The sequence below is a fragment of the Giraffa tippelskirchi genome, chromosome 7 (assembly GCF_054371585.1).
Source record: "Giraffa tippelskirchi isolate mGirTip1 chromosome 7, T2T-mGirTip1v1.2.pri, whole genome shotgun sequence".
Taxonomy (NCBI): Eukaryota; Metazoa; Chordata; class Mammalia; order Artiodactyla; family Giraffidae; genus Giraffa; species Giraffa tippelskirchi.
In genome coordinates, this window is record NC_137281.1 from 11,905,154 (window position 1) to 11,917,255 (window position 12,102).

A 12,102-nucleotide genomic window follows, 5' to 3' on the forward strand; every position below is an offset into this window, starting at 1 on the left:
TAAGACAGCAATGAAGGCTTGGGGCTCTCTGCTAGGGTTTGGAAATGGCTCCTCTGCCCCCATCCATGCCCACTAAGAGTCTGTATCAAGGTTGTTTTGGCCCAAGTGACCCCCCCCCGCATCATCCTGTGTCCCCCTTAAGCGGCAGGTAGCTCGGGCTATGATACAGGGAGCCCTTTATTCAAACTTTGACTCTGCCACTTACATTCTGTGGCCCTGACCTATCTGATGGCCAGTCAGATAGGTCTCACCAGTCACTCACCAGTCACCTGGGAATGACAGTGCTTCCCTCCCTAAGTGGAAGCAGATGATGTGTGCTGCGGTGGATAAGCCAGACACAGCTCACCACCTACACAGAGCTGAGGCACAGATGGCCTGGGCCAGCCTGGGTTCACTCCACCCTACTCCCCTGCCTGAGATGCAGCCCACTCTACCCCAGGACCGCCCCCCCAAGCCCCTCCCTCACCTCTGTGAAAACAGGTGTCTAGGCAGGAAGCAGGTTTTCATGCCAATAATTTATTGAACGGAGGTCTGTACACAGGCAAACCTTACTGTGAAAACTAAGACATCAGGAGCTCCCCCACTGCCCCTGCCCTCCAGGGTGGGGAGAGGAGGGAAGAGGCCTTAGGAGCAGAGGACAGGAGCAGGGACACAGCTGTAGGAGGGGAAGGGGCCAGGTTGGACGGTGCGAATCGACATTTTCTTTAAGAAAAAAATTATAACAATCTATTTACACCCGGGGGCCAGGGGAGGGAAGAGGAGGAGAGGGGCTGGTCTGGTTCTATTTACAAGGGACACAGTAGGAGAGGGGGTTGGAGGAGGTGGAGACCTGGGGGGAGGGTGGGGGGCTGAGGGGGTGGAAGGTCCTCATGCCCCCCATCCCCTGTCCTTCCTTCTCTTCCCTCCCCACAACCAGTTAAAATCCTCTTAAAAAGCCCACCGCAGGGGTGAGGCTGGTGAGGGAGGGACTGGACGGGGGGGGGGGGGGGGGGGGGAACGACTCATTTACCTCTGCCCTCTAGTCTAGGGGCCCAGTCAGGGCAGGAGCTTGGTGGGCTATGGCCCCCCTTCCCAGCCCCACACAGAGCTCCCAGATGGAAGGGTAGTCGGTGGCGCCCTCAGGAAGAGTTAGTGAGGGTGGCTGTGGTATCGGTCGACTGCCAGTCCGGGCTGGTCTGAGCCTCACTTAAAGCTGAGGGGGGGAAGGAGCAGATGGTTAACCTGGGCCTATTGGCCCCCCACCCCCATCCCGCCACCCCAAGGCAGGAAGCTGGTGTGAGATGCTACGTTAGAAACCGAAAGCTGTCACTTTAGGTCAAGGGTTTCAAACTCAGACGTCAAAGGGCCAGGTTGGTCACTAGGTGACTCACAAGGGAGCTTAAGCCCCCCTAGCACAGGGGGCAGCTGGACCTCAGCTCCAGCTGGCAGGACTGCCCTGAGCAGAGGCAGGCCCACTGCTGCCCAGTCTGATTTTCTTCCCCAAAGACAAACAAACAGGAAATCTGGATTTGCACATAAAATAGCCCTCATTTTTAAATGGGAGAAACAAATTTAACTGTTTGTGCAGGCCAAACGTATGTCTTTGGTTTTCCAGTTTGCATCTGAACACAAAACACAGGCCATAATGCCTTACAAAGGTGGCCATTCACTGGGAAACATGCTTTCTGTTAACAATTTCTGCATACTTGCAGTAAACTCAGAGGCTGTGGGAACAAACCCTCCCCTCCCCCATACACTGAGAAATGCAGCTTTATTGCACAGAAGATGGTTCCCGACTTACCTTGTGAGGATGGGGTGAGGGAGGCAGTGCCCGCCGGGGACCTCAAGTGAGGAGGGATGAGGATGGCGTTGAGAGATGGTTGGATGGTGAGTTCTAGAGACAGGAATGGACATGTCTAGTCAGGGGACAGGGCACCTGGAGACCCAGTCCTGGTTAGAAAGGGGCACCAGATAGGGACAGGTGTAGCCACTAAACACTTTAAATAAAAAACTGGAAGGAGCCTAACACGGGAGATCGCAGAGTGCAGATGAAGTGGGTTGGGGTCTCCCTGCAGCAGGGGTGTATTTCCTGAGCCCCAGGACTGCCTTGCAGCCCACCCTCAGCTCTCTACTCCTGTCTTCCACACCAAGCTCTTCACCGTCTCTGGCTACCCTCCAGCACCCCAGATCCCAGGCTGAGCCCTCACCACCAGGACTGAAATTGAAGAGGGGGGGAAGCGGGCGGTTGTTGGGGAGCTGGGTTCCAGGACATCGCAGTTCATCGAAGAAGCTGTGGGCGCAGGCTTCCAGCGGGGAGAGCCTTGAGGACGGGGTGTACTCCAGCAGGCTAGAGCAGAGCGCGATGGCCTCGGGCGGCGTTCGGGATTTGAACACCTGGGGGCGTGGGGAGGGGGTAGAGGTGACAAGGGTGAGGCCTTGAGTACTGGTGTTCTGCTTGCCTCCCACAACCCCGCTTTCCAGATGAGGAAACTGAGGCGTAGCCTCTTGAGGGGAGGTGAGTTTATATCGGATGAGCAACCCGCTCGGGTCCCATGACTGTATGGGCCCTGCTGTGCTGTGAGCCCGTTTCCCCATCAGAAAGCAGGCCTCTGGGATTTACTGGGGGTCCTCGGCTTTAAACTTTGCCACGTGATCAAAGTTAACTGACCCACTACTGAGCCATGACTGTAGCCAGGTCCCCAGACCAGCTGGCTTCCAGTGGGGACTTCAGCCACGCTGCCTGAACCCCGAGCCCAGCCCCACCTTTGTCCAGGGGTGAGCTTTAATCTGGGGGAACTTGAACTCCGTGTAGTTGGGGTTCATCTCGCGAATCTGTTCCCGGCTTGGTGTTCCCAGCACCTGTAGGGAAAGGGAGGGGTCTGAGCCAAGGTCCTTGGCCCTGAGCCCAGTCCCTGCCCACCCTGGCCCTGCCCTCACCTTGATGATCTCCACCAGCTGGTCTACCCCACTGTCCCCAGGGAAGATGGGCTGGCCCAGGAGGAGCTCAGCCAGTACGCAGCCAGCCGACCACACATCTGAAGAGGAACGGGGGAGGGTCAGAGCTACCATGCCCATCCCCGGGCAAGCATTTCTGTCCTTCATGATCACCCTGAGAAATGCCAAGAGCCCCATTTTCTTGGCTCAGAGAGAAAGGGCCTTGCACAAGGTCACACAGAGTAGGAACACAGGAGTCTGACTCTGAACCTCCAAGTCTGCCTGACTGCACCATACTCTCCAATCTAGAGGCTTCCATCGCCTCTCTCCACTCTGATCCCTGTAAGCCTTTTCTCTGCAGCCTCAGAGGACACATCAACAGGCCCAGAACAGACACCTGTGTTCTCTGGGCGTCAGGAAGAGAAAGCATTAAATGAGCTGCCTTACTCGCTTCTGGCCTCTCTCCTGCTCTTGGAAATAGCCGTGGCCTGGTTAGTCACCCCTTCCAGTCCTGCACCTTGACCCCCATAGCACAAGTTCACACCTAGGGACCATGAAGTTTCCTTGCAAAGCTGATGAACTTTCTCTTCCAAACACTTTCACACCCTCTCCTCATGCCTGGAAGTTGGCACTCTCACCCCCAGCAACAGGGAAGGATATCGAGGCCCTGTGAACAGGTCATACCCTCATGGTGGCAAAGCCTCTCGCCTCCCAATTCCCCCAAGGTCACTGTCAGCCCCTCCTGCTGACTGAGGGGAGAGGACTGCCTGGGAGGTTCCAGGGCTGTATGGACTCTGGAGTCAGGTCTGCTTTCAAAGCCCAGCCCTGCCCAGTCCCACCTGACTGTGGGCAGGTGACCTCACCACTCTTAAGCTTTAGACTTTAAAGTATACCTATGACAGCATCACCTTCCTAAATTTGTGAGGACCGGCTAAAGGAACAGATGTTAAGCTTTTATCACTGAGCCTGGCAGACACACAGAAAGACCTCAAAAACTGCCACGACTGCTACTCCCACCCCCCGCCCTCCCTCAAGTCTGACCGATGGATGAGGTGTAATCGGTGGCTCCGAAGATCAGCTCTGGGGCCCGGTAGTAGCGAGAACAGATGTAGGAGACATTGGGCTCCCCACGGACCAACTGTTTTGCACTGTGGGAAGATATGGGCAGGAGTCAACACGGGCCAAGGGTCGGGATCCCTCCTCGCCCCTTCAGCCACCCAGCCCACCCCAGGTGAGGCCCACCTGCCAAAATCGCAGAGCTTGAGGACAGCAGTGTCGGGGTCCACCAGCAGGTTCTGGGGCTTGATGTCGCGGTGACACACACCCTGGGAGTGGATGTAGGCCAAGCTCCGGAAGAGCTGGTACATGTACACCTGGGGTGGGCAGGGGACAGCAGAACTCCAGCCCAGTTCTCCCCACAGAGCACACCCCTGCTCCACCATCTCGGCCTGCAGGGCCCTTCCAGGCCCACTCTCCCTGTCTTGAAAACACTTCCGCTGCCCCTTGGTTCTCAAGCTTTGGTGAGCACCAGAATCACGTGGAGGCCGTGTTAAAACAAGGACTGCGGGGCCCACTCCCAGAGGTTCTGATTCGGTAGATCAGGATGAGGCTCTGCAACCAGCCCCCTAGTGCTGGTGCCGGTCCACACTTTGGAAACCACTGCTTCAAACACACACTTCGGCAGAAGCCTGATGGACAAGACAGATACATCAGGAAGGCCTTGTTTTAAAGCAGGCTGAGGAGCCTCACCAAGAAAACCACTGGCTGTAGGAAGGGCTCAGCCTCCTTCACTCAGCAGTCAAAACCACCCTCACGCCAGCCCCTCTCCACCTGGATTTTTCTGCTGTTCTCTTTCCTACTGACTAGGGCGTTAAGTGCCAAAGAGCAGGGATCTCTGTTTTCATCACTGCTGCAGCCCCAGGGCTTCATCCAGTGCCCGGCATGTGTAACTGCTCAGGCCTGCCTCCTGGGCACCGCCTCCTCTGTTCCCAGTGCCTGTGGCCAGGGAGGCCACCTTCTTGCCCTGTGCCCAGTCTCCTCCCAGAAGCCTTCCTCGGTCCTTCTCACTCCCAAAGCAGGCGGGGCCAGGGGCCTCCCGTTTGCAGAATCCCTGTGCTTCTTCCGGTTCAGCCATTGTTGGTAGTTTTATAGTTCTCTGTGATGATGCCTGTCTACCCTGCTAAACTGAGAGCTCTTCAGGAGAAGTCTGGGTCTCAGTCAGTGGGACCTCTAGAGCTGCTCAGTGCTGGGTCCAGGACACAGTCCACAAACCAGATCACCACCACCCGCCCCCCGAGAAGGTGAGGTCCCACAGCACCAACCTAGGCCTGGGATACTTAAAGCCAGCGGGAGGAAAAACTGGGCCCATGCAACCTCCGCAAACGTGAACCCCCCCTCCTCCCGCCATGTAGCTGGCTGCTCCAGTCCCGTTCTCCACAGCATCCCTAAGCCCACCCACTCACTCAAATACGTCCTTAGGGACAGTAACACACAGGGCACAGAACCAGGGGAATGAGCCTCTGTAGGCCATGAATGAAGATGCCTGAGTCCTGGTTCCGTGGACACTAAGTTTCCTCCAACCGTGCCTCCTTCCCATCTCCCTCTGGCAGGGCTCCAAGGGCCAGGACTCTGACCTCACTGTGCCTCTGCATTCTAAGTCCCCACCGTGATTCTGAGCTGACCCCACGAACACTACTCAGGGCCGGTGGGTTCCTAGTGTGGACCCGAGCCGGTAATGTGCAGCCTCCCCAGCCCAGGTCAGCCTGCCTCCCTGATTGAATCAGGCCTTGGGTTGGGCTGCCCTGCCTTTGGGGAGCTCCATCTCTGGGGATGTAGGGACAAGGGCAAGGCATGTGAGGCCTCTAGAGACCAACGTAAACTTGGAAATGACAGGAGAGTGTCTGGAGCCCCTGACTTGGTGGGCCGGGATCCCCGCAGCCCGCCAGCCTGCCTACCTTGACATAGATGATAGGGATGCTCAGCTTGGCCTTGGTAAAATGGCGGGCCACCCGGTACACTGTCTCGGGCACGTATTCCAGCACCAGGTTTAGGTAAAGCTCGTCTTTCTGCAGAGAGCAAAGGAGAGGTGTGAGGCGTCGTGAGAAATGAGCAAGGAAGAGGGGGAGGAAGGTCTGTGGGGAATAACGGGGGAAGGGACGAGCAGCCATGAGAAAGGCAGGCAGATGGGTGGAGCCCAAGCAGAGGAGGAGTCCACACACCCAGGTCTCACCTTCTCCCCACTGGAGTAGAAAAAGTATCTCAGTCTCACGATATTGCAGTGGTCCAGTTTACGCATAATCTGCAGCTCTCGGTTCTTGGGGGGCAAGGGAAGAGAGCCTCAGAAGACAAGCCACTCTCCCTGCCTCCCCTCCCCACAGCTCTACTCCCCTATTCCTGCCGGCAGGGCCAAGCGGCCACTCTGTGCGTTCTAGCTCCAAGGCCCCATATGGAGCAGCCTCTAATTCCTCACCCCTAGCTCCCCTCACACACAACTAAACTCAGACCACTTACATGTGCTTCCTAGAGCCTATCTCTTAAATATGTTTGATTTTTTGCTCAGATTTACAAATCAAATGACTTCACATGTAAATCTAAGTTTTTCACCTTCTCTTGAAAATCACATGATGTGGCCACATGAGGCCCGCCTCCCTGCCTGGCACAAGCCAACACTGGACAGAGGCCACCCAGGTGTCCCCAGTCCCCACACAGCGCCACTGCTCTCACGGGAGGGATCTGAGCACTTGGATCCTGACTCCTGCACTCCAGGCTTCTCATCCTCACCTTCCCAGTAGAGATCCAGCCTCAGCCTCTTCCCAGAAGACCTGTCTTAGCACTCTTTCCTCTTCTCTGTTCCCCTCTGAGGCCTCAGAGCCCCCTAGCCTCAGATTCCTTTCACTTCCGGGACTCACCTATAATCAAATTCTGACCAGCCCTGGAGGAGGACCTGCCCCTGGGAGTCCTCACTGCCCGAGACCTAAACTCTGACCTGGCTTCTTTAGCCCAGGCTCAGTTTCTCCTACGTCCCGACTATACAGGATCCAAAGGGCCTCTATAGACCAGCTCACAGGCCGCTATATATGAATGAGGAAAGAAGACCCCTTCCTCAGGGGTGACCGGGCCCCACACCCAGGCATCTACAACACAGGCAGGATTTCTCCCAGCACGTGCCAGACTCTGGGGGCAGAGCCTGACCTTCGCAGACAGAATCATCAGCCCCACCAGCTTCCTTTCCCTTCTGGGTAGCAGAGTAACTCAGTGGTTAAGGTGAAGTGCTTGGGAATCAGATTCTAGCTTTGACCTTGGGCAATTCTCTTATCTAAGTCTCAGTTTCCAGTTTCTGCTTACTTAGAATGGGAGTAACAACAGTACCTACCCTCAGAGAATCTTTGTGTAAGTCAAACTTGCCTACAAAGCACTTACAAAGAACAAGAGCCCAATAAAGTCAGCTCTGGGTTCTCCTGGAATCCACATCCCCACACAGCTCACTCTCTTCTCCTCTGGCCCATGCTCAGACCCCCTGTACAAACCCAAGTCCAGCACTCTTGCTGGAGTTCCCCACCAGTCATGTGCAGTCAAACCTGATCCCCGTTCCCCGCAAGCTACCTTGAACCTCTTGTCCTGGAGAACCTTCTTGATGGCCACCAATTCCCTGGTGTCTGCCAGCCGTGCCTGGTACACGACCCCAAATGAGCCACTGCCAATCACTTTGATGTCTGTGTAAGCCACCTCCTGGGAGCGCTCCGGGCCTTGGCCTAGAGTGGCTACCACTGTGGTCACCTTCCCACTGTCACCTGGGAAGCAAAGGGAACACACAATCTACTGACCTTTCCTCTCGGGCCACCACCCCATCCTGGGGCTGTGAGAGGGTGGGGAGTCTACAGGAAGCTCATGGGGCAGGGGACGGTCTTTGTCCCTCCCTCATCTTCAAAGGTGGCTCCTAGATGCCTCCTTTTCCCCTCTTCCCTTCAGGGAACCCCAAATCCTGACTCCTCCCATAGGGGAGAATACTGACACATAAAACCTCTTGCTGTACCAGGGTGGGTAACCCCTAATTTCCACTTCTGGCGGGCAGCAAATTACTGGTCCCTCCTGATGTGAGGAGGCACCACCACTCCCAGATGTTGAATCCATCCACGACAAGAGCTAACTGCCTTCTGCTCCCTCCTCATTAGGGAGAGCCTGACCTAACCTCTTCCACTGGAGAGCAGGAACCCTGAGGTACTTCTATGTTAGGAAAGCCCTAACCTTTCCCGCAAGTCGGGGGACAGTGATCTCTAAGTCCTCCCTAAGTGCAGCTGGTAACTTCACCACTGGCTTCTGGTGACAGAAAAGAATGACTCCTCCCGTAGGGAGTGCCAGCGCCCTAACTCTCACTTTTGGGAGACAATTAGCTCTTACCCAAATACTTTGGGGCTAGAAAAAGGAACTGGCCTGACCTCACCTGTGAGGTTCGGAGCCCCAGACTCCATCCTGTGTGTAACTGGTCCCTAATGGACAAACACTTAATAGTGAGAATGGTGAACCTGATCTCTATCATCAGGGGTTTATCCTGGCCTCAGTCCTTTAAAGGAAATTCCCAAAACATTCTGCAAATGGCAGCAAAAGTTGGTGGCATTCTTGGAAGACAGGGATCCCTCTTCTCGGAGTAACTGGTGAAAGGTTCCCCGAAGAAAAGAGGTCAGTGATGAATTAGATCCATTCAGAGGGGCCAGTGAGGGAGAGGATCCTATATAGCTATTTATCCAGAGTCAATGACATCATACATCAAAATAATGAAATGGATATAACTTCACATCCTTATTCTAGGGGAGGGACCGGTAACCTCCCTTGCCCCCATTCCATTTTCTGTGAAAGAAAACCCTTCAAGAAAGTCATCTTTTGTTGAATATTAGTGACTATGAACTTGGTCTGAAAGGTACGCTGACTTTCAATCTGTCCTCAAGAAGCAGCAATCATTAATTTCCACCATTTGGGGTACAATTCTACATATTATGGACAGATAATGTTTTAAAAGGGAAGATGACTGGGTACCATATTTGGAAAGCCCTGGCCCTGTTCGCTGGGGCCACAGCAAGCGCAAATACCTGCTTCTAAGTGATACTCACTCCAAATCCCCATGCTCTAAAGGGGAGCAAATTCAGATCCCTTCTCTGGGTGGTGGTGATCTTATTCGCAACAATAACCCTTGAGCCCCATTTGCAAGCGACAATGACCCCTGATCCGTTCTCGAAAGGATGGCAACATCAGATTCCTGTCTTTAAGGCTCACGGACCCAAGACTTCGGGACTGGAAGGACAGGAACCTGTAACCCTGTCTTTTGAAGGAGTACTAATTCTAATCCTAAACTCCAAGTGATGGTAACCCCCGCAAATCCGTCTCTCCGGGAGATCTCAGATCCCAGTTTGGGAAGCCACAGTGACCTCGAGCTCCTGCCTGAGCATAAAGAAGAACCTGATCGACGTCTGAGTGGTTTCAGGGATCCGATCTCCACCCGCCACGGGCACCGCTAGTACTCACGGCCCAGCTTCACTCCGGGCGGCGGGAAGCTGGTGCCCGCGCCGGGGCCGCCGCTGCCTCCTCCGCCGCTGCCGCTGGGGCCACCCCCGGAGCTCGAGGCCCCCACGCCCCCGCCCATGGCTCCGACTGACGTCTTCCCGCCGCCGCTGCCGCCTGGGCCAGAGGCAGAACCCCCCGGGCCGCCGCCGCCGCCGCCGCCTCCGCCGCCTGGCTCCGCGAACGAGCTGGTCCGCGCCCGGCCCGAGCCCCCAGGGCCGCCCCCCGAAGGCGCGCCACCGCTCATGGCGCCGAGCGCAGGCCCAGGCCGCGGGGCTCGGGCTGCCCGGGCTGCCCCTGCCGCTGCCGCCGCCGCCTCCCCCGGGCTCCGGCCTCTTCCAGGCCGCGCCGCTCGGGCTCCGGCTCCGGCCCAGCGCCCGCCCCGGGGCACGCTGGGAGATGCAGTCCGCCGGCCCTACGCGACGCCGTCGCCGCTCTAGGTCCTCACAGAGAGCCGCGTGGCACGTCGGGAAATGGAGTCCACAAAGACCTCAGAGAGGGCTGCAGGGATGATAAGTCGCGTTACACCTCGGGAAACAGAGTCCCGGGCAGTAAGTTGAACAACTGTGCCCACAACGGACTCTGAAGCACTTTCTGAAGCAGAGCTAGAGTCGCACACTCACTCCATTGCGGCAACCGCGCGTCCCTAGATGTGCCTCAGAAGTGTAGTCTCAGGCAACTCCATCAGTGAGCTGTATAGGCCCGATGCATTCCGGGAAACAGAGTCGAATCGCTCACTTAGTGTATTGGTTGTAGGCCGACTGGCGCCTAGTGCACTCTGGGAAATTGAGTCGGAGCCGTTGGGTCCGCTGCTATCGGGCTGTGAGGCAAGCCGGGAAATGTAGTCGTCGCCACGCCCTCACCGCATTGCAGGTGTAAAGCTACTTACAAAGCACGCCGGGAAATGGAGTCCCATGTGATTCCTAAGCCCAAAGTGGATATTGCAGTTCCGGAGATAGGCTAGGAAATGGAGAGGCAGAGCATGCCTCCACCCTCGTTCGCTAGGCCGCAATCCCTGCTGGGAAATGTAGTCAACACCGAGGCGTCAGAGTAGTTGCTACAGCGAGCCTTGTGTCTTCTGGGAAATGGAGTTCAAGGCGGCCTTACCATTGACTGAGGGGGCGGGGTCTACCGTAATCCTGAAGCATGCTGGGGAATAGTCCAGACCGGATCCCGACCCTTTGTGAGAAGACAGCTGAGGCTTGCTGGAAAGAGGGTGACCGAAATGGGAAAAACAGTCGCCTAAGAGAGACTGCAGAAAGCTTCAACTCCTCCTCTCCTGACGCCATGTCCCAAGAAAGAGCCGAAGTCGATCAGGGACTGCTGGAAAATGGAGTGCAAACTCCCACAAATCCGGAAGGAAAAACCCTCCCCGCCAACGATTTAGGAAACAAAGTTTCCGGTGGGTTTTCAAGACAATACAGTCTTCGGATATTGTCTAGCTTTTCCTAACAATGTAGGTGGCACCAGGAGGCTGAACTGAAGGTTGAAAGAAATGAAAACACAATTTATCTTGAACATGCCATTAAGCTTTTTGAATCCTCAGGCTTCCTAAATTACAGGATCCTGGAAGGCCCAAAAAAAGGAAGCCAGCTGCTAGGAGTAGCCTCGCGTTTTCGATTAATACCCGGAAGGACGGTAGTCCAAAGCGCGCTGGGAAACGGAGTACGTTTGAGTGTATGTGTCCGTGTGTGTACAGAGCTCGTGAGTGCTGGGAAATAAGAGTTCATGTGAATGTGCGTCTATGTGTTCCGGAAGTATTTGTAACAAATGAAGTCACCCTCCGCCTCTTCTGCCTCGTGGAATGACGGGAAATGGAGTTCTAGGCTTCACTTTAATCAGATCCCATGATCACACTAATTGCCCTGCCCTATGAAAAAGTCTTGTCCACGCTGTAGCTGAGTGCAATTCCCAGCGGACACGAACTCCTGGGGTAGGACGGAGAGTAACTCTGAAACCTTTCGTACTACATTAACCAGAAGGCAAAGCACAGTCACACTTCCGCTCTCTTCTCAATGAATGCGGCTACATCACGCACAGTCCAGAGCGGGTGCTTCTGGGAGTTGTAGTAGTTCCTCAGTCAAACAGTTCCTGCTGCCCTCTGACGGCGGCTCTGAGTCCAAAAGCAAAAATCTGACTCAAGCCCCAAATCCTGGGGAATCCTAACCTAGACCAAGACTTACAAGGGCAGGAGAACAAGGCGGACTAGCGGCAGTTACTTAACGGCCAGAACCCGTGGGACGTGCGGAGTGGGCCACGCGTGGGCAACCGCCAGAGGATATTGGGGTCCGTGGGAGTCTGAGGGAGTCAGTCTGAAGGAATCTTATCCAAATGTCTGTACGAGATGAGAACGTTTGTTGAGGGGTGCTAGAGCGGGTTGTAAGTGGCTACGAGGGGCCTCTGGGTGTCTAGAGGTGCTCAGAGGTGTGAAAAGGTAAAATGGTCTTCCTGGAGAAGAGTGAAGTCAGAAAGAACTTGAGTTGTCTGTAAAAGGTTTGTGGGAGACTGTGAGAAACTGATGGTGACTGAGGGTATCTCTGAGGGACCTGAAGAAGTGAGGGGTGGTTGAGAAGCCTAAGAAAGGAGTTTCTGGGGACTGAGGGAGTGCTGGGGATTATAGGTAAGGAGAGGGTCTCT

At 55.5% G+C, this 12,102-nt stretch overlaps 1 protein-coding gene across 2 annotated transcripts; it reads right to left on the reverse strand.

Annotated features, from left to right (window-relative positions):
* Nucleotides 1–500: 500 nt before the first annotated feature.
* GSK3A (glycogen synthase kinase 3 alpha) lies at nt 501–9,840 on the reverse strand. 2 transcript variants are annotated; one of them, XM_081516156.1, is made up of 12 exons: nt 9,430–9,840; nt 7,516–7,703; nt 6,143–6,226; nt 5,868–5,978; nt 4,156–4,286; nt 3,955–4,061; nt 2,917–3,014; nt 2,743–2,838; nt 2,187–2,373; nt 1,781–1,873; nt 1,142–1,192; nt 501–844 (listed from the first exon to the last, which is right to left on the reverse strand). In XM_081516156.1, exons 1-12 carry the CDS (start codon nt 9,710–9,712, stop codon nt 786–788), a joined length of 1,488 nt encoding a protein of 495 aa, XP_081372282.1. In that variant the 5' UTR covers nt 9,713–9,840; the 3' UTR covers nt 501–785. The 2 variants fall into 2 exon arrangements, with proteins under 2 accessions (XP_081372282.1, XP_081372283.1); XM_081516157.1 differs by lacking the exon at nt 501–844 and having other exon boundaries at nt 1,017–1,192.
* Between the last annotated feature and the right edge of the window lie 2,262 nt (nt 9,841–12,102).